The 20,437-nt window shown below is 39.2% G+C and overlaps 1 protein-coding gene across 2 annotated transcripts in view; it reads left to right on the top strand.

The window, feature by feature from the left end:
* LOC124595481 (protein brunelleschi) overlaps nt 1-20,437 on the top strand; it is a 249,419-nt gene that overhangs the window by 160,169 nt on the left and 68,813 nt on the right. For both annotated transcript variants that reach the window (XM_047134241.1, XM_047134242.1), the window contains exons 14-15: nt 7,453-7,565; nt 18,420-18,517. In XM_047134241.1, coding sequence (XP_046990197.1) covers nt 7,453-7,565; nt 18,420-18,517 — 211 coding nt within the window. The remainder of the gene's footprint in view (nt 1-7,452; nt 7,566-18,419; nt 18,518-20,437) is intronic.

Here is a 20,437-nt window from a genome sequence, read left to right as displayed (position 1 = left end):
TGTGGTTTCCTCCATCTCTTGATATACATGCAGAAACATTAGGGTCTGTGTCCAGGACACATTTCAAAAATTTACATTACAATTACAATGAGTTTTATGGTTCAGATAGCACACTGCAATGACACAAAGTCTAAAGGATCATTGACAACACTAAGAGAGCAATATCTGGGGCTTGTTGATGTAATAAAGGAGTGTTTTGTTACTTTCGTTGGGCCATACAAATTATAAAATAAAATGCCAGGTATTGAATATATATATATATATATATATATATATATATATATATATATATATATATATATATATATATATATATATATATATATATATATATATGTGTGTGTGTGTGTGTGTGTGAGTGTTTCAATATGTATCAGAGGGTGGCTGCCATGGGACAAATAAAAGAAGAAATAAGAAAAAACACATGTGACCTACATGTCTAGCTCATGTCGCAGCATTCCTCTTGTGAAGCTTAGTACGCACTGTTGAGTCATTGCTGTAATTCTTTGTTGTGAACTCTTTATGACACCCTTCTTCACCATACCATGCAAGGAATTGTGTCCACATGTACGTTTGATTCAGGGAAATCGGGAAACTGAAAGTTGGGTCATTTGCTGCACTGCTCAAAGAACACACTGTATGGAAACAAAGCAAAGTTGCTGAAGTACTTCTTTACTTGAAGCCTAAAGAAACCCACCATATATTTTGAATTCACATGTTTTTTCACTATTATGTTACTTCAGAGTTAAGTTACTTGCAGCCTATTGTTCAAAGAATTTGTGGTGAACTGAGGGTGCGAATTGTGACTTGTAATTGAGGGAAGCAGAATTTAGCCATTTGAAATTGTGCTTATATTTCAAAATGCTTCTCTGAACCATCTGTAGAAGGATTTCAAAATCTTATGTATTCATCTGCAAGAAATTTCTGAATTCCAGTCAAGATCATACCCATGGCTTTGATCTTTAAAAAGCCTACATCCCTTTCTTTCCAGTGGAGATTCATTTACCAGTCTTCTGTATAATTTGAAAGTTTCCAAAAAATATTACTTTTTGTCCCACCATGCAAAGAATCATGTTTGCATCTATGACTTGGGGAAAGCAGGAAGCATAAAGTTGAGGCATTTGCTGCATTGCTGCACACTTTCTGTATATAATTGACGTAAAGGTGCATCCCATGCTGTGTTTTACACTAAACACAAATAATTGAAAACAATTTTCATCCTCACATGTTTTTTCACTAGACAATTGTTCTAAAAAGACTGCAATAAATTGGATGTCACTTATGCGATTTGCATGTCCCTAACCAATTATGAAACTAGAAAAACGGGAGGTGCAGTGCAACATGGAATCTCCACCATCATTGAGAGATGAATGCTAGGTGAAAAGGCAGATTGAAAAAAGCTGACCCAGCCAGGGTTCCATCCTGCAACCTTTTTGTTCCTAGCGAAACATTCTACCACTAGACTGTCAAACCACATACAAAATAGATCACACTTGCTGCTAACACTAGACACTACTGCTCTGTCTGTGATGTCCGCTGTTCAGTAGGTCGCTGTGGCATCATTTTCACAACTTAAGTTTAATTTGTCATAAGTCAGAAAATTTGTACAAAATATTTATAAATTATATATATAACTTTTCTCGTGGATAATTGTATCTATTATTGAAAACCAGATCAAAATCCCTACAGTAGTTCCTGAGATTAGCCTGCATATGTAGACGTATGCTAGGAGGTGTCTTCATTTATTTTATATTGTTAATGAAAGTTTTGTTAAGGAAAGAAGTTTGGAAGATATATCAGTCCTCAGGTGCTACAAGAAAGTAAAAAATTGTACTGATACAGTGATATTTAGGTGTTTAAACAAAATAGAAATTTCAAATAGTATTTGTTTCTAACAGCTGTAGCCAGTTCATAACCAAATATATATGAGATGTGACAATAAAGTAATGAGACTGGTTAGAAAAAACACCTTTATTTACATTTTTAACCAGCTTCAAGGTACTCCATTGTGCCTCCACACAGTTACTTTATCAGTGTTTGTGTTGTTTTTACCCTCTGGGACTCATCTTCTGGTACACCAGCAAAAGCTCTTGTTACAGCTATTGAGATGTCCTGTACTGTTGCAAAATGGTGTCCTTTAACGACTGCCTTCACTTTACAAAAGAAAAACATCACATGGGGACCATGTTGTGCGAATATGGAGGTTGTGGTAGCACTGCAGTGGAGTTGCATAGCAGACAGGTAGTATGGGATGGTGTGTTGTCGTGATGCAGGTTCCAGTTGTTAGCAATGTGTAGACGAATACAATGGACCCAATTTTGAAGTCTTTTGAGAATCTGTTGGTAGTAGTTCTGGTTTACCATCTGACCTGGAGATAACCACTCTTTGTGCACAATATCTGTGGAATCCAAGACTTTAATGTATGTGCTTTCCTTGTTCTTGAAGATTCTTCTAAATAACATTGCAAATTCTGATGTATCGTCTCAGGGTGATACTGGAAACACTAAATTTAATTACCTGTGATAACTTGGTTCAGTAATTCTGGGTTCAGTTCAACTTGTCCCAACAGGTCAGCTGCCACAGTCTGGTCTTTTTGTTGCTGTGTAAGAGTTTTGGAAACCATTTTGGTACAAAACTTTCTCAGTTCCAGATTTTCAGCCAATATCAGGTGAATAATTTCTCAATTAATGTTCAGTTCATTTGCAGTCATTTTTATGGTTGATCTTTGATCCGCTGTCACACATTCACTCACCTTGGCTGTGTTGTCACTTGTTTGTGCTGTTAATGGTTGCACACTGTAGTGTTCGTCTTCAATGTGCATCTTCAGCATTGGTTCTATCTTCAGAAAATCTTTTGTGCCATCCAAACACTTGTGCCCTTAGTAAAATCTCATTTCCAAATGCATGGAACTCAGAGTTCCACCTACACACACACACACACACACACACACACACACACACATATATATATATATATATATATATATATATATATATATATATATATATATATATGGCATATTGTTGTGCTATATTTTGAGATTCCATTCTTCTGTCGAGAAGCAAGCACAAGACTTCACTCTTCAAGTACCTGACTGAAACAGTGTAGGTGCATACCGCTTGCAGTTATGGTGGGGAAAGACCAAAGTCACACACTGCCTGTGGTAGCAGGCTGCGAGATCGCCATCCTAGGGAGGAAAAAATGAATCTCATTACTTTGTCACAGTAATATTTGGGGGGGGGGGGGGGGGGATGCAGAGAAAATGTCATGCATTATATGCAGTGTTGTTGGTGGTGGTGGCGGCAGCAGAGCAGCAGTCGTAGTAGTAGTAATTGTTGTTGTTGTTGTAGTAATCTGTCTGAAGACTGGTTTGATGTAGCTGTCAATGCTGCTATAATGTGTGAAAGCCTCGTCTATTCTAACTCTACAACCTACATCATTTTGAACATGTTCACTGTATCTCTCTCTTGGTCTCCCTCTACAATTTTTACCCCTCACACCTCCCTACACTATTTAATTGATGATTCCTTAATCTCTTGGAATGTGTCCTTTCAACTGATCCATTCTTTTAGTCAAGTTGTGCCACAAATTTCTTTCATCCTTATTTCTATTTGTTACCTTGTGATTAGTTGTATGATGTTTCCATCTAATCTTTAGCATTCTTTGTAGCACCATATTTCAATAGCTTCTATTCTCTTCTTGTCTGAACTGCTTGTCATCCACTTTTCAATTCCATGCAAGTTTACTACCTAGGTCTTCAGAAAAAGACTGCCTAACACTTAAATTTATATTTCATGTCAACAGATTTCTTTTTTTTTCAGAAATCCTTTCCTTGCTATTGCCAGTCAGCATTTAGTATCCTCTTTATTTTGTCTATCAACAGTTATTTTACACTCAAATAGCAAAACTCATCTAATACTTTTAGCATCTCATTTCCTGATTTAATTCTGTAAACATCACCTGATTTAATTTGACTGCATTCCATTACTCTTGTTTTGCACTTGTTGATGGTCATCTCTCCCTCTTCCAAGGCACTGTTCATTCCATACAAATGCTCTTCCAAATCCATTGCTGTCTCTGTTGTTGTTGTAGTGGTCTTCAGTCCAGAGACTGGTTTGATGCAGCTCTCCACGCTACTCTATTCTGTGCAAGCTTCATCATCTCCCAGTACCTACTGCAACCTACATCCTTCTGGATCTGCTTAGTGTATTCATCTCTTGGTCTCCCTCTGTAATTTTTACCCTCCACACTGCCCTCCAATATGCCTCAGAACATGTCCTACCAACCGATCCCTTCTTCTAGTCAAGTTGTGCCACAGATTTCTCTTCTCCCCAATTCTCTTCAGTACCTCCTCATTAGTTATGTGATCTACCCATCTAATCTTCAGCATTCTTCTGTAGCACCACATTTCAAAAGCTTCTATTCTCTTCTTGTTCGAACTATTTATCGTCCATGTTTCACTTCCATACATGGCTACACTCCATACAAATACTTTCAGAAACAACTTCTGGACACTTAAATCTATACTGGATATTGCTGTATCTAACATTTTTAAATGTCAGCAGCAAACCTGAAACTTTGTATTTCTTTTCCCTGAACTTTAATACCTTCTCCAAACTTTTCTTTGGTTTCCTTTACATCCTGCTCAATATACAGATTAATCACCAGTGGGGCTAGGCTACAGCCCTGCCTCACTCCTTCTCAAACATTGCTTCCTTTCATGCCATTTCACATGCAGACAGCACCTAACTTAAATGGCACATCCCTCTTTCTGTCCTCCATGCTCCGGACTAAGTTCTTAAGTAAATTACTCTTGTTTTGCACTTGTTGATGGTCATCTCTCCCTCTTTCAAGGCACTGTTCATTCCATATAAATGCTCTTCCAAGTCCATTGCTGTCTCTGTTGTTGTTGTTGTTGTAGTGGTCTTCAGTCCAAAGACTTGTTATCTATATGGTCGCCTCAATTTGCTGCTTTTTGTTATTTCCATTGTTTATGAAATGAATTTACTCTTTGTGATGGAAAGGTTTATGTTATCTCAAGGGCATCAGAGATGATGAGATTGATCCAACCCATAAAATTTATCACCAGTTCTAGGAGCCATCAGTCTATAGTCTGAACACCAGTCTAAAACTGTCTTGAGCATATGCAGAGCAAAAACAGCATTTGGACAACACCCCTGAGTACTTGAAACTGTTTCTGGCGAACATTAGGTTGTTGAAGCAGTGACTCCAAACTGGTCATGGTCAGTTGGCAACTTACTGAACTCATTAGAGGTATTTCCTGAAACTGCTAATGTTGCATATACATTTGCTAATTCATCTCAAGCTTTGCACTTGTGTTGCATCTTTCAGTGAAAGTTATTATGATTTAGCAGAATGAGATTTTCACTCTGTAGCAGAGTGTGCGCTGATATGATTTGGCATTTGGTCTTCAGCTTTTTTTTATCATTGTATTCAGGGAAAGTTTTCCATAAAGTTCATTTCTAACAGTTGCCTATATGAGCTGGGGTATCTGGGGTGTTCAGGTGATGAGAAAATGAACTTCATGAAAAAAGTTATGATTGTTATAGTGACAAAATTAGCATTTAAACATTTAAAATTTTTATACATTTAAAATGATTATTTCAGTCCCTGCAGAACTTATCAGCAGTATGGTACATTCACAGTATTTATTAAGAACATCTGCTACTCTAAGCCAGTGTTTAGTTACACAATCCAGAATCCACATATTTCTGAGAATTTCAAGTAGTGTTTGTGTGAGCATGTTGAGAAACACAGGATATCGTAAGGAGAAGAAAAGGAAATTTATAGGTGTGTGGTATTGAAAGCATATTTCCAGGAATTAAAGACCAAAGTCACGTACAGAAAGATTTCATCTTTGAGACCAAGTTATAAATCTGACCAGAAATTCCTGAGAAACAGATATGGAGAGGTTTTTATAAACAACTTTTGCAGATATATGAAAGGAGTGCTTAATAAATCTACTAAATTGTCCACTGCCAACAACATTGTTTTATTTTCAAAGCCAACACAACATGAGCTCTCAGTATAAAACACAAACACTGTAAAAGATCAAGATATAGATAACAGTGACTCAAGAAGAACTGAAGTTCAGGAAAAGATGTTAATAACATTGAATTCACCTAGGAAGAAGGCAAATCACTCATTCTGAGGATCCAAATATTAAAACCACCATTTGCGTTACTGAATAGCTCTGTGTAAAATGGAAAAGTCCTATAATGTGCCCCATCAATCAGAACAATGAGCCCGTGATATGTGAGAACTACTATAATATTGTACTGCTCAACTTCCGCTGTAAAATATTCTCAAAATGGTTTTTAGATGGGATGTAGCTGTTAACAGATACATTTACATGGTAATTCCGAGGAGGGCTTGGCAGTTTCACCAAATTTTTGATGCTTTCACTTTTATGTGTAATAGCTTATTTTAATTTGACTGTGTCTAGAGTAATATGCAAGTATATTTAAACTTCATATTGAAATAGTAGAGGAGTAAATTAAAACTGTGCAGCTTAGCCTAGACTACTGGTAATCTGGAAACCATTAGTAGAACATAACATTATTGTTTGGTATGAGAAGCAGAGCTTTTTAATTGTGCTGTCAATTTTCCATCAAAATACGTGCGGTTCTAGGCGCTACAGTCTGGAGCCGAGCGACCGCTACGATCGCAGGTTTGATTCCTGCCTCGGGCATGGATGTGTGTGATGTCCTTAAGTTAGTTAGGTTTAATTAGTTCTAAGTTCTAGGCGACTGATGACCTCAGAAGTTAAGTCGCATAGTGCTCAGAGCCATTTTTCCATCAAAATATGACATGTCTCTGTGATAATTAGCATTCATACATTTTTTGACTCCCTGAAATGATAAGGAACTTTGATTAACTGAACCAGAATTGAAAAAAATGTTAATGTACATGTTTATGATCTTAGGACCTTATGTCAGTGTATAACTAAAGCAACTGGTAGACTAAAGAGTTTCAGCAGAAACCTTAAGAGGCTTCACTAACAATGCCGGGCATGTTTCAGAACAAAGGCAGCTGCAAAAATTCCTGCAATTTTGCATTAACAAAATCTCTCAAAGAGAATAGGTCAGTCAGTTGATCAGCTTCAGTGTTGTGCATTATTAATGCATATGGTATGATATGTTGTTTGTTTTGCTGATCTGGAAAAGACACCTGCACATAAATATTTTGTATAAGCTACCAGTGTTGATGACAGTTCAAATTATATGAAATCTTATAAAAAAACTAATATGACTGAATTACTGGTTTTCATCCGTGTTTTACATGGAAATATTATAACAGTAAATATTGGCCACTGGTAGGAAGAGGAAAGAACCTGCTTCAGCAGTCTGATAGTTACCAGCTTTCTCTATCCAACTTTACATAATAGCAATAAAAACAACAATACAGTTATTCCCCTTTTTTCTTTTGCAGGTTATTCTACTCACACATTAGGTGTGAAATCAAACTGCAGGTTGCGTCATATAGCAGGATTCCCTCAGACGCATTTTTCGGTAGACATAATTCCAGCTTTACCTCAAATGCAGGTACTGTCTGATATTTACTCTATAGAAAAATCAATGAATTATTATATTCTTATTTTACTGTGTAATATAATTGTACAGCATCAATCTTGCACTTAAAATGTGCGTCACTTGACATTTGTCTTATATGTTTATGAAGAATGCTTAAGTGGGCTGATAAAATGCTATCTAGTTTGTGTGTGTCTCAATTTTTCATCAAACACAGAGTAAATATACTGTCAGGCTGTCATCAGTATGCACTATTGTTGAAAGAGCTGCGAATAAGAGATTATTGTGCTTTTCTGTATAATGAACACTTCTTTCTTCAGTGATGATTTACCCCAGAATGTAGTGCAATAAGACATTAGTGAATGAACATAGAAAAAGTAGGCCAGCTTTTTACATTTTCATCTTCAAAGTCTGATATTATCTGCTGTGCAACAGCTGCAGAGCTAAGATGTTCAACAAGATCTGTAACCTGTGATTTCCACTTCATGTACTTATCAACATACGCACCTAAGAATTTAGAATATTCTGTTTCATTTATTAATTTATGTGTATGCATTATTTTGAATAGTGGTTGTCACACCTTTTACAGTACTAATAGCATGTATTGTGTTTTATCTAAATTCAATGGCAGTCCATTTGGAGAGAAATAGAAAACAATATTTACGTTTATGAGTGTTGAAATTACTCCGTTTGGCTTCATCATAATACTTGCATTGTCAGCAGATAAAAATATTTGATGATGGAAGTTCATTTGTATATAACAAGAATTATAGCAGGCCCCATACTGATCACTGTGATATACGTGTAGTGATTTTTCACATCCTGAACTTGCTGTTTCATTGCGGTGCTTCCTTAGTTTTGTAATAGGACACACTGCATACCTTGTAGTGAGATAGGATGAAGAGAAGTTACCAGTAAGATATCTGATATGATACTATTTGAACTTATTTACAATAATACTGTGAAATACACAAGCAAATGCTTTTAACAAGTCACAGAAGATACCAATTGGCAATATTTTGTCACTCAAATCTTGTGTAATCTGGTTTGTGACTTGACAAATAGCATGTTCTGTGGAGTGACCCTTTTGAAATCCATATTGAGATTCTCTTATTTTGAGAGAGGTGTGTTATGGTTCTTCCATGTATAATTTTTTCTAATACCTTTGAGAAGGAAACCAATGAAACTGGTCTGTAATTATTAATCTGTCTCACTACCTTTCTTGTAAAGGGGTCTGACAGTAGCATGCTTCAGTCTTTCTGGAAATATCCCTTGTCATTGTGATGTGTTGCATATGTACCCGAAAACATGTCACATATATGCAAAGAATAGTGTTTTTTTTTTTTTTTTTATTTTTTTTTTACTTGAAGTACTGTCACCTTTGAGTATTCATTGGAGAAATTAATCACATGCTTAATTTATTTGGCAGAGCGTGGGTTAATTGTAATTTATCTGTATGCATGAGTCATTGCATTCTGAATATATTCTATTGCCTTATCCCTTCAGCTGACCGTGACAACCTTCTAAGATATTTTCAGGAAATGATTATTAAATACATTGGCTACCTGACTGTTATCATTTATTGTTTGTCTAGCTTTTGTTATAATGAAATCCTCTGCATGACTGGTTTCCTGGTTTCTCTTTTAACTACTGATCACATAGATCTAATTTTATTATCAGGATGATTGATTTCAGGGACACAATGATTTTTTGATTTTTTTTTAAAAGTCACTTTCCTGAAGACAGTGATATATTTGACAGAAATATATTTCTTGTAATGAGACCAGTCCTCTGATTTCATAATCATTTAAAACAATTTCTTTTTCTAAACATGCTACTTTCTTCCTTTTATAATTCAGGGCTATTTTGCTGTCTTTTGTGTAGCATACTTATTTTTTCTTGGGAAAGCAGCTGTTAAAAGATACATTAAATCTGGAAATCACATTTGTCACAATTAACACATCCTTCCAGTCAGCTTCCTTTAAGTCTGTCTTGAAACATTCTGTTGTATGGTCATTAATTACATTATGTTCCATGATACCACTTCATTGTAATCATATACAGTTAGTTGTTTAGCATGGCTAGTTGTGCATCATGGTCAGAGAGGGCATTAAGTACTAGACAAACATTTATATCACGGATGAAGTGTGCACATACAAAAATGTTGGCTATTAGTGTACTGCTATATGTGTAACTCTGGTGGGAAGATCAGTAACACATTACATGTTGTAAGTGTTAAGTAACATTTTCATTACAGAAAATTAATGTTAAAGTCTCCACTGATTAACATCTGCTTTGTGAAAGTTTCGCAGTGGGGATGTAAATGTGTAACATTATCAGTAACTTTTCCAATAGCAGCAGTTCACGAGAGGTCTAGCTAAATGAAATGCCTTGCACAAAAGAAACTTGTTTGAATTTCCTTACCATTATGCATTGGAATATTAGAGGACTAAAAAACAAGTTAATGAACTTCTTTTCTTACAGTTATTGATCTTGGCAGAAATTATTGGTATTAATCAATTGGAATTTTGGTTATAATTTAATTGGATAGATGAAAAATGTATTTTATCCCAGCAGAATACACCCGTATAAGAAGGTTGTAATTAGGCAAGCTTTCTGAGTTACTGGCTCCTTTTTCAGGCAGAAGGGTTGAAGGGAAAGGAAGAGGGGTGAAGGAAACTTACTGGAGAGGCCTAGGAAAAGGGATAGTTTTGGAAAAGTTGCCCAGAACTGCACTTCAGAGGAGACGCCGCACAGGATGAGAAGGAAAGTTTTCCTTCACCCTTCTTCCTTCCCCTTCAACCGTTGTGCCTGAAGGAGGAGCCAACGGCTCCAAAAACTTGCCTAATTACAACCTTCTGTTATGTGTGTTTTGTGCTGCTGCTGTCTATCCAATTAAATTATTATGTCAAGAATTGATTGTTTTCATTGGAATTTTGGTTATGTTTCACATACATGACAACTCTTCCTTTCTCCAGATTTTCCCCAACTAATTTATTGTCCTGCATGTTTGATATGTGGATTCTTGCTTTTAGATGCTTCTCTGATAGACATAATACATCAACATTCTACATTGTGTGAAGGTAAGAAGTTTACTAACATAGTTTTTAGTCCTCTAATGTTCTGATGCACAGTGGTATGGTGATTAAAACAAGTTTATTTTGTGCAAGGCATTTCATTTACCTGGACCCCTCTGTCTGAATAAGATATTTACCCTAAAAAAAGGCTTACTTCTCACACCTGTAATGTTTTTTATGTTTTTGTGTGGTATTCTGCCTTAGCCAGCATTTATTTTCCTTTTGGTTGTGGTAACAAATTTTTTACTTCTTCCTCTAAAAATCATTTCTGTTATGACAGGACATAAGCAGTTGTAGGTAATGCAGTTATGTCATTGAACTATAACAGATCACTTAATGCTTAGGATAATGTTTCTGATCTCAAAATTGGATAATTGTTCCTTTCAGAATGTTGTCATTTTACATTCAACAAGGTTTCAGTGTATTTTAAAAATACTCAAGTCTGTAGACTGAATTAGAAATAGAGCATTTTCAATAGAAACATCAATTTCCCACAAACTGCACAATTGTAGAAAGACAAATTGGTTGGGAATACTTTGAGTATGGCTGAGCATCACAGTATCCTTAATTTACGAGAGGGAGTTGTGTCCTGCGTACATTTAGTGAACTTAGATCTCAAAGAAAACAGAGATGGAAAAAGCATCTCCCAAATTAAAGGTACACTTTTGTCTATAATTTAGGGCATATTAGAGTTGTGAAAAAGAACATGAAGTGTGACAATGTGCATAGGAATAAGTGCCCAGCCACTATTATCACACATGACAAATGGCCCCAATCTACCTGTAACCACTCACTGTGGGCAATACTTGGTGTACCTGAGAACAGGCCCAGAGGTATGGGCGGCAGCTACTGTGTCTAGTATCTGCCTGCCAGTGATATACAGAATATCCGTGATAAATAAAAAAAGAAAAGATTTTTGCTGTTAGAATATCATTAAGAGGATTTCCTGAGAGTGAACTGTTCACCCTATATATATGATGTCATAATGCTGCAGAAAGTCTTTCACCATGCTTACCATGTTTTGACAAGCACTATTATCTACAATCCATCTAAAAGATAGTCCATATGCAGCAAAAAAAGATGCACATAACATTTTAGGGTGCCATCTCTGTACTCATGACAGGAAACACATACAGCGACATATATGCTTCTGACATGATGCTAGTACACTCCGGAAAACGATTTTATCCCATTTCACAATATTTTCAGGTTTATTATGTATACTAAAGAAACAAATGGTAAAAATTATTCCTCAGGGTAAACTGTTTATAACCTCTCAACAAGGATTAACTCACCATTTCCAGAACCGTTCTTATTGGGCAAGATACAGCATTGAACAAGTGTTTTTCTGTACAGTGTTGTCATACAGTCCTTGCGAATTTCAGAGCTCCCCCAAAATATATCTGCAAGTACATAAGAAAAGGGGAAGAGGTGAATAAGTACGGAAAAAAACTCGTACTTTAATACCCAAATTTTCTTCTCCAGTGTTACCACAATATGCAATAACTGGATTTATTAAAGTGAGGTCTTATATTTCTCCACTTAGGTGCCTAAGGTATCTATACTATGGGTAAGTATACTCATTTTATACAAGGCCATGACAAGTATAGCATGATAAATGCAGCAAGCACACACACAAGTCTTGTAGTGTAGCCCTACTCACAAAGACACTTGCTCCTGTATTGAAAGAATAACAGATCAAGAAGCTGCAGCTCAAAAGAATACCAGCACAATCATCAGACTGTGTGTTTTAATAATGTACAGAAAACTGGTAGAAAATTAAGAATAGTTGCACAAACAAAAGGCATGGAACTTGGCTACCTTTTGGATTGCTCTTCCTTTTTCTAGTTGTAGGAAACACACACACACACTCACACTTACATGCACTGGCATTCAAGCACTCACCTGTCACCCTACATTGTGCTCAGTCAGCTGCCAGCTCTTTACTTGTCCACGGTTAAAGTACTGGGATGAGGTGAGGGCATGGGGTAAGGGATGGAGAGAAGCAGAAAGCAGGGAGGGGATTCGAGGAAGTGTCTAGTGGCTTGTGGGAGAGTGGGGAGCTATCTGTGAGCAAGCTAGGGATCCAGGTAGAGGGAGCAGATAGCATACGGCTCACAATTTCATAGACTAGAGCATGAGATAACAGTGCACGGTTAACAGATGTGGGGACACACATTGGGGATACAGGATCTGGGGATGGTGTGTGTGTGTGTGTGTGTGTGTGTGTGTGTGTGTGTGTGTAGACACACACACACACACACACACACACACACACACACACACACACTATTGGGTGGTGGATGGGGAGCAGCGAGTTACCTTAAGTTTAGGACAGGAAGGTTACCAGAGCGAATGATGTGCTGTAAGGATAGCTCCTATCTATGCAGCTCAGAAAAGCTGGTGATGGTGGGGAGGATCCAGATTGCACGGGTTGTGAAGCAGTCATTGAAATCTATTTTGTGCTCTGGTGCATGTTGTGCCACTGGGTGGTCCACCTTGTTTTTGGCAGCAGTTTGGTGCTGGTCAGTGATTCTAGTTGACCGCTGGTTGGTTGTCATACCAATGTAAAATGCTGTGCAGTGATTGCAGCAAAGCTGGCAGGCCAGGCCGTATGGGAGGGATTTTTTGGTGTGCGAAGGGTGGCAGCTGTCGAAGTGCAGGTACTGTTGGTGATTGGGGTGTTTGATGTGGACTGAAGAGTGGATGGAGCCATCTGAAAGGAGAGAACAACATCTAGGAAGGTGGCACGATGGGTAGAGGAGGATCAGGTGAAGTGGTTGGGAGAGGTGTTGAGGTTGTGAAGGAATAAGGATAAGGTGTCCTGGCCTTGGGTCCAGGTTATAAAGATGTCACTGATAAACATGAACTAGACCAGGGGTTTGGGGTTTTGGAAAGCTAGGAATGTTTCCTCTAGGAAGCCCCTGAATAGTTTGGCATAGAAGGGTGTCCATGGCTGTGCCACGAGTTTGCCTATCTTCTTTTCAAAGGTGAGGTAGCTTTGGGTTATAATGTAGTTGGTTAAGTGTATGATGAATTAAGTGGTGGGTTTGGAATATGCAAGGCTTTGGTAGAGGTAATGTTCAGTTGCAGCAAGGCAGTGGGCTTGGGGGGATGTTGGTGTATAGGGAGGTTGCATCAACCATGACTAGTAGGGATTCAGGAGGTAAAGGTGTGAGGATGGTGGAGAGCCAGTGCAGTAGGTGATTGGTATCTTTAATGTGGGAGGCTAGGTTTTAGACAATTGGTTGGAGAAGCTGATCAACAAGGGCTGAGATTCCTCCAGCAGGGACACTGTAACCAGCCATAATTGGGAACCCACAAATGTTAGGTGTGTTGTGTTTGGTGAGCATGTAGAAGCAAGTTTGCTGTTGCTGGGGTGAGCAGGGAGATGGATTCAGGGGAGAGGTTCTGAGAAGGCCTAAGGACTTCAGCAGGGATTGGAGGTTATGTTGGACTTCTGGGGATGGGGTCACTCTGGCAGAGCATGTAGGTGGAGGTTTCACACAACTGGTGGAGACCGTCTGCCAGGTAGTGACTCCGGATCATCACAGCAGTGGTGGAACTTTTGGCTGCCGGGAGGGTGTTGTGTAGCACAGTCCTTTCTTTTGTTGAAAGGTTGTTGTTCATAGGGAGGGACCTGGTGAAGCATGGTGAGAGCAGGTTAGACATTAGGAAGTCCTGGAAGGTAACAAGGGGATGTTTAGGTGGGAGTGTGGGAGGCTCATGATTGGCTGGTGGTATGATTGGTGCGGCAGTGTTCGGAGTTGGGATTGCATTGGCTTTGGTTGGAGGGGTTGATGGCAAAGAAGTGTTTCCACTGTAGACAGCAGGTCAGCTAGGCAGGGTGTGGGTGCTGTGAGGGGTTGATAAGGAGGAACACTGTGGGTAGGATGGGGGTTGGATAGTGGTGCCCTAAGGCGGGAGTAGGATTTCTTCAGGCTGGATCACTTGTGGAAATGTTGTTTGGTATGTTCTTCTACATGCTGCTGGAGTGTCAGGATTTCAGTCTGAGCAATGAGGTGTAGGTAGTGGAGATGGCATAGTAACAGTATTTTGCAGAGGGAATGTAAGTGTTTAAGAGATGCCCATTTTTGGAGAGTCTGGTAGGTGAGGGAAAGGGACTGGCAGAGTTTGAAAAGATGTAGGTCATAGTGTAAGGGGGTGGGATCCAGATATAGGGGAGGGCTTTAGCTAGGTATATGGAAACTTTTCTGAATCGGTGAAGATATATAGAGCAGGGTTCCATTGGGGAGGGGACGGGTGGGAACAGGTGAGGAGGGGGGGGGGGGTAGTGCTGGGGAAAGAAGTTGGCGTTGGAAGTGGTGAGTAAAGGTGTCATGTGGTTATAGTAGGAGTTGAATAAAGTTGGCGGGTGTAAGGAGTGAAAGGAATTGTGTTGGCGGAAGGGGCTAGTTTTGTGACTGAGGTACATCTCATCACACAATATATTGTCAAGCACATGAAATAAATTTTATCATGTGTTATTTGCCATTACATTTAAGAGATAAAAGGAAACAAGGACAGACAAATGGGGAGTGATATGTGGGGGGGGATTGAATTGGTGGAAGTGTTATGCTGTAATTGGGGGTTGCATGGTACAAGGAGTTGCGCGCACAGCTGCTGTAATGGACGTGGCTGATACTACAGGGTGTGACAAAAGTCACATGCAACAACATGTGTCATGGCCATTACAGATTGTGCCATAAAGACGAGAGGGAAAAATGTAAGATAAAAAGATATACAATGGAGAGGTGCCAAATAAAGGAGCTAGTAACTAAGGATGGATGACACGAGATTTGGATGAAACGGAGCTACCAGGTGGTATAATAATGTACAGAAAGCTCTGGTTAAAAATTTCAAATTATTTAGGAATAAGGGAGATAATTCACCAAAAGGCTGAATAGCTGCATCATACACAGGCACTCAAATGAAAGGTACTGAACCTGGCTAGCTTTTGGAATGCATTTTCCTTTTTTTAGCTGTAGGACACACACACACACACACACACACACACACACACACACACACACACACACACACGCCTGTCTCCCTACATTGTGCTCAGTTGCCTGCCAGCTCTTTACTTGCCCAGGGCCCATGGTGAGTGTACTAGGGTGGGGTGAGGGTGTGGGTTGGGGTGAGGGGTGAAGAGAGGCAGGAGGCAGGGAGCAGGTTGGAGGAAGTGTCTAATGGCTCATGGGAGAGTGGGGGCTGTCTGTGGGCTAGCTAGGGGCGCAGGTAGAGGGGACAGGTGATCTACTGGATACGTGATTTCACAAACTAGGTCATGAGATAACGGGAGACAAGTAGCTGGTGTGGGACACAAAATATATTTCCATAGCACAGGCATCCCTGAACTGCCTGCACTCCTTCGATTAAATACTGTTACTATGCAATCTCTACTAATTACCTTATCGCCCAAATTGGAATCCTCACCCTCCAACATCTAGAACAACATTCCAAAAACCACCTCCATAAGTTATCTATCCAGCCTGCTGACATCCTACTCCTGCCTTGGGGCACCACTATCCAACCCCCATCCTACCCACAGTGTTCCTCCTCATTGGCCCCTTGTAGTACCCAGACCCTGCCTAGCTGACCTTTTCAACCTACCACAGCCTCCAAAAACCCCTACCAACACTCCACAAAATCCAGAGCCACAACAATCCGAGAACACTGTTGTTAACCTCTCCACCAAAATCCTCGACTCCACAGAAGTTTCAATCCTATCCAGAGACCTCATATTCAACTCTGTGTGTGTGCACGTGCGTATCCCCCGTTATCAGCTAATTGTGTGCTGTTATCTCATGTCCTAGTCTGTGAAATAGTGCCCTCCAGCTGTCTGCCAACTGCCACCTGTACCTGTACCCCCAGCTAGCCCATAGATGGCTGCCCACTCTCCCATGAGCAGCTAGACGCTTCCCCCACTCCTGTCCATGCCTCCCCACTATTTGTGTGTTACACTTACCATTGGTGTAGTACCCCTAGATGTGCAGAACTGAATGTGTTTAACTTTTTAAAACTGAGGACGAGACCATTCATGGAAATTAGTCAATGATATGTTAAGAATATTGCTTACCCCTTCTTCTGTCACTGTGTATGTACTTGTATTGATTACAATGCGAGTGTCATCTTCAAAAGAACTAATTCTACTTGTTGTATATAAGATATATGAGGAACAGCAGTGGATCTAAGGTTGAGTCATGGGAACACCATAGAAGATTTCTCCCCAATCAGACTAATGTATCCTGATTACATTACTCAATTACTAATTAAAACTTTCTACTTTCCTTCAGTTAGACATGAAAGTATCCATTGGTTGGCTATACCTTCAATCCCATAAAACTTCAGTTTATCTAGAAGAGTGATTTGCGGAGTCTGTGCCTTAGGTAGGCTGCAGAAGATATCAGCTGACCCTGTATTGTTATTTAATGCCTGTAAAATTTGATGAGTGAACATGTAAATGTATTCTCAGTAGAGTTACTCTTCTGAAACCAAAACTGTGATTTGCTGAGGATAATATTATTGTTAAGGCGAGATACTACTATAGAATACATCGCCTTCTAAAATATTTTGGAAAATGATGTCAGTAATTGAACAGGTTGTAGTTATTGACATCTCTCTTATCACATTTCTTAAAGAGGTGTTTGACAAACAGCATATTTCAGTCTCTCTGGAAAAATGCCTTGAGTTAGTGGTGCATTACATTTTTAATACAAGATAGGGTGTCTTATACGGAAACAAAATTTTTAGTACAGTATTGAAAGTAGCATCTAAAGCACATGGAATTTATTGATTTATTCTTCAAGCAAACTTACAACATAGATCACCACCATCACGATGTGACTAACCGTGAAGATGAAAATGTTGAAACACATTATATCAAATTTTGAAACTTCACTGAAACAAGAATCACTTTAATTATGTGCCTCAGACCTTTGGAGAATAATTGTACACTGCAGCTACACAAGTTTTTTACAATCAAATCAGAGAGAAATGAATATCCTAGTGATTTTATTTTTACAAGGTAGCAGTGGATACCCACATTAATGTGAATCACTAAACACAGTCCTTTTAGAACCAGAGGTTCTGTTGTTGTGAGGAACAAATGTTGGTGGAAACTCTTTGATTAAACAAGAAATCACATAGGGTAGCCAGTCAACAGATTACAGCAGGATGAGAAGGAAATTGTAAGTGAAATGCAAGACACTGACAGCTTTCATAGCTTCCATAGCTAGTAGTTGTCTTTGATAACAATAGTCATTCGTTGCCAGTAGTAGCTTTGGAACCCTATACTGTTAGTACACAGTGCTATATTTTTCCACCATTGGTATGAAATGTTACTACAGGAGAGTGACTAATTAATCCACTTGTGTGAGAATTTTATGGGCACTATCAAATCTTCTTCTGAACATCTTGGTTGGAGTATTTGACCTCATGAAGAGGAGAATTGAAATAAAAAGTGATTTTAAAAAAAAGTGCTGATTGTTTCTCTTTTGAATTTCTTGTTGACAGAACAACTTTAATGGAGAATAGATATTTGAAACATAGATCCACTCTTATGTACTAGCTACTAAACAAGCTTCAGAATATTTACCAAGTCTGTATCTTTTCTTGTAGACCTATATTTGAAGTACATTTTGTCGCTTACTTAGTTCACCATTCTTTTCTATGTAGGAAAACTGTAAAAATGTGTGACCGGTCGGTAGCCTTGTATAATTGCAATGAATATTTATATAGTCTTTTAATCAAATTCACAGTTTTTAATCTCAGTATATCCCTTTTTCAGGTTTCAACATCACTACCAAAAAGTACAACATTCAGCTCATTAGGAGCAGCAGCACATGTTGTTACAAGTGCTAGTATCACACTGTATGCTGGTGAAACGTAAGTATTGTGTTATGTTGTTCTAACATACTTTCTTTGTTAATTGTCCAGGAATTCCTCTGTGTCTTAAATCAGTTCACGTCATTATAAGAAACAAGAGAATACACCACAATTTTCTTCATTGTCATTTATAATTTGATTAAAGTAAGTTTTTGATTGACATTTGAGTGAGTTGAGTGGCAGCCAGCATTTAGATAATTGTAGTCCCACCCCACACAAACCTTCCCAATCCAGCTTTAAGATGGGCATAGATAAACAAATCATATGTTAAACAATATTGTGACTGCTTGCATCAAACATGGGCCAGTCACATTAATGTCACCCCTGCCTATGTTAGACTTCAACATGCGTGACCACTCACAGATGGCAGGCGGCAGCACTAACAGTAGAGGGTACATAAAGCGTGCCAGGGTGATGTGGAAAACAGTGCAGTTGTTGTTGTAATGTGGAAATGGAGCTATTTATCTTACATTCAAAAGGGCATGATCATTGCCTTTTGGGCCAAGGATTGAAACATTTATGAAATGACTAGGTTTGTAAATTGTTCACATGCCACCATGGTTAAAGTAAACTGTACATGGCAAAATGGCGCTTTCCAAAACTGACACAGAGGCAACTGTGTTGTATCAGGGGCCATAGATGACAGGGTTGAAAGACGGCTGCAGAGATGTATGGCGGAATAGACGTGCAACTGTTGAGAGCCATATGAGCTAAGTGACTATCCGCAGTGTCTCCTCGATGACTGTTCAGTGGATGTTGCTGCCTGTGGGCTTTAGCATCAGGTGCCTGTTTCATGCACCCATGCTGACTGCTGTTCATCGATGACGAAGGCTGGAATTTGCACACCAATACCACAACTGGATGTTGTTGTTGTTTTGGGAAGGAGACCAGACAGCGAGGTCATCGGTCTCATCAGATTAGGGAAGGACGGGGAAGGAAGTCGGCCATGCCCATTCAAAGGAGCAATTCCACATTTGCCTGGATTGATTTAGGGAAATCATGGAAAACCTAAATCAGGATGGCTGGACGTGGGATTGAACCGTCATCCTCCCGAATGCGAGTCCAGTGTGCTAGCCACTGCACCACCTCACTCGGTCCACAACTGTATGTCAGCTGAATGGGGACAGGTGGCCCTTTCATATGAATTACATTTTATGCTCCATCTAACAGATGGCCATTAGTGTACGGCCTTGCAACAATCATCAGAAATGTCTAGGCTGGAGGACAGAGTGTTATATCCTGGGGAATGTAACATTGGAGAGATTTGAGCATGCACCGAGGCTTTCCGGCAGTCGTTCTTCCTGCGAACCATACGCATCTGGAACAGGAAAGGGAAGTAATGACAGTGGCACGTAAAGTGCCCTCCGCCACACACCGTTTGGTGGCTTGCAGAGTATAAATGTAGATGTAGATGTTTTTGTGGCATTCCCTGGGTGATCTGTCATTCTGGAAGGTACAGTGGATCAACACAAGTATGCATCTATCCTTGACGACCATGTCCACCCCCCTACATGCAACTTGTTTTTTCTCAGCACACTAGCATCTACCAGCAGAACAGTGCAACATCACACAGATCACAGTGTACGTGTGTGGTTTGAAGCCCCAGGATGAGTTTACCGTATTCGCATTGCCATCAAACTCCCCAGATTAAAACCCTATCAAGAATCAGTGGGATGACCTCAGTCAGGCTGTTCACACCATGGATTCTCAGCTGAGAAACTTAGTGCAGCTGGCCACAGCATTGTAGTCAGCATTGTTCCACATACTGGTTGGTACCTTCCTGAACCTCAATGACACTCTTCCTGCCTGTCCGCTCTGCAAAAGCTGGTAATTCAGGTTTTTGACAGGCTGTTACAGTAATGTGACTGGACTGTGTACTTCTATACAGTCATTGAGCTCTAATACATCACAGATAAAATA

The sequence above is a fragment of the Schistocerca americana genome, chromosome 2, assembly GCF_021461395.2.
Source record: "Schistocerca americana isolate TAMUIC-IGC-003095 chromosome 2, iqSchAmer2.1, whole genome shotgun sequence".
Classification (NCBI taxonomy): domain Eukaryota; kingdom Metazoa; phylum Arthropoda; class Insecta; order Orthoptera; family Acrididae; genus Schistocerca; species Schistocerca americana.
The sequence above is the reverse complement of the archived record's forward strand: the minus strand, read 5'-3'. Positions and strand labels throughout refer to the sequence as shown.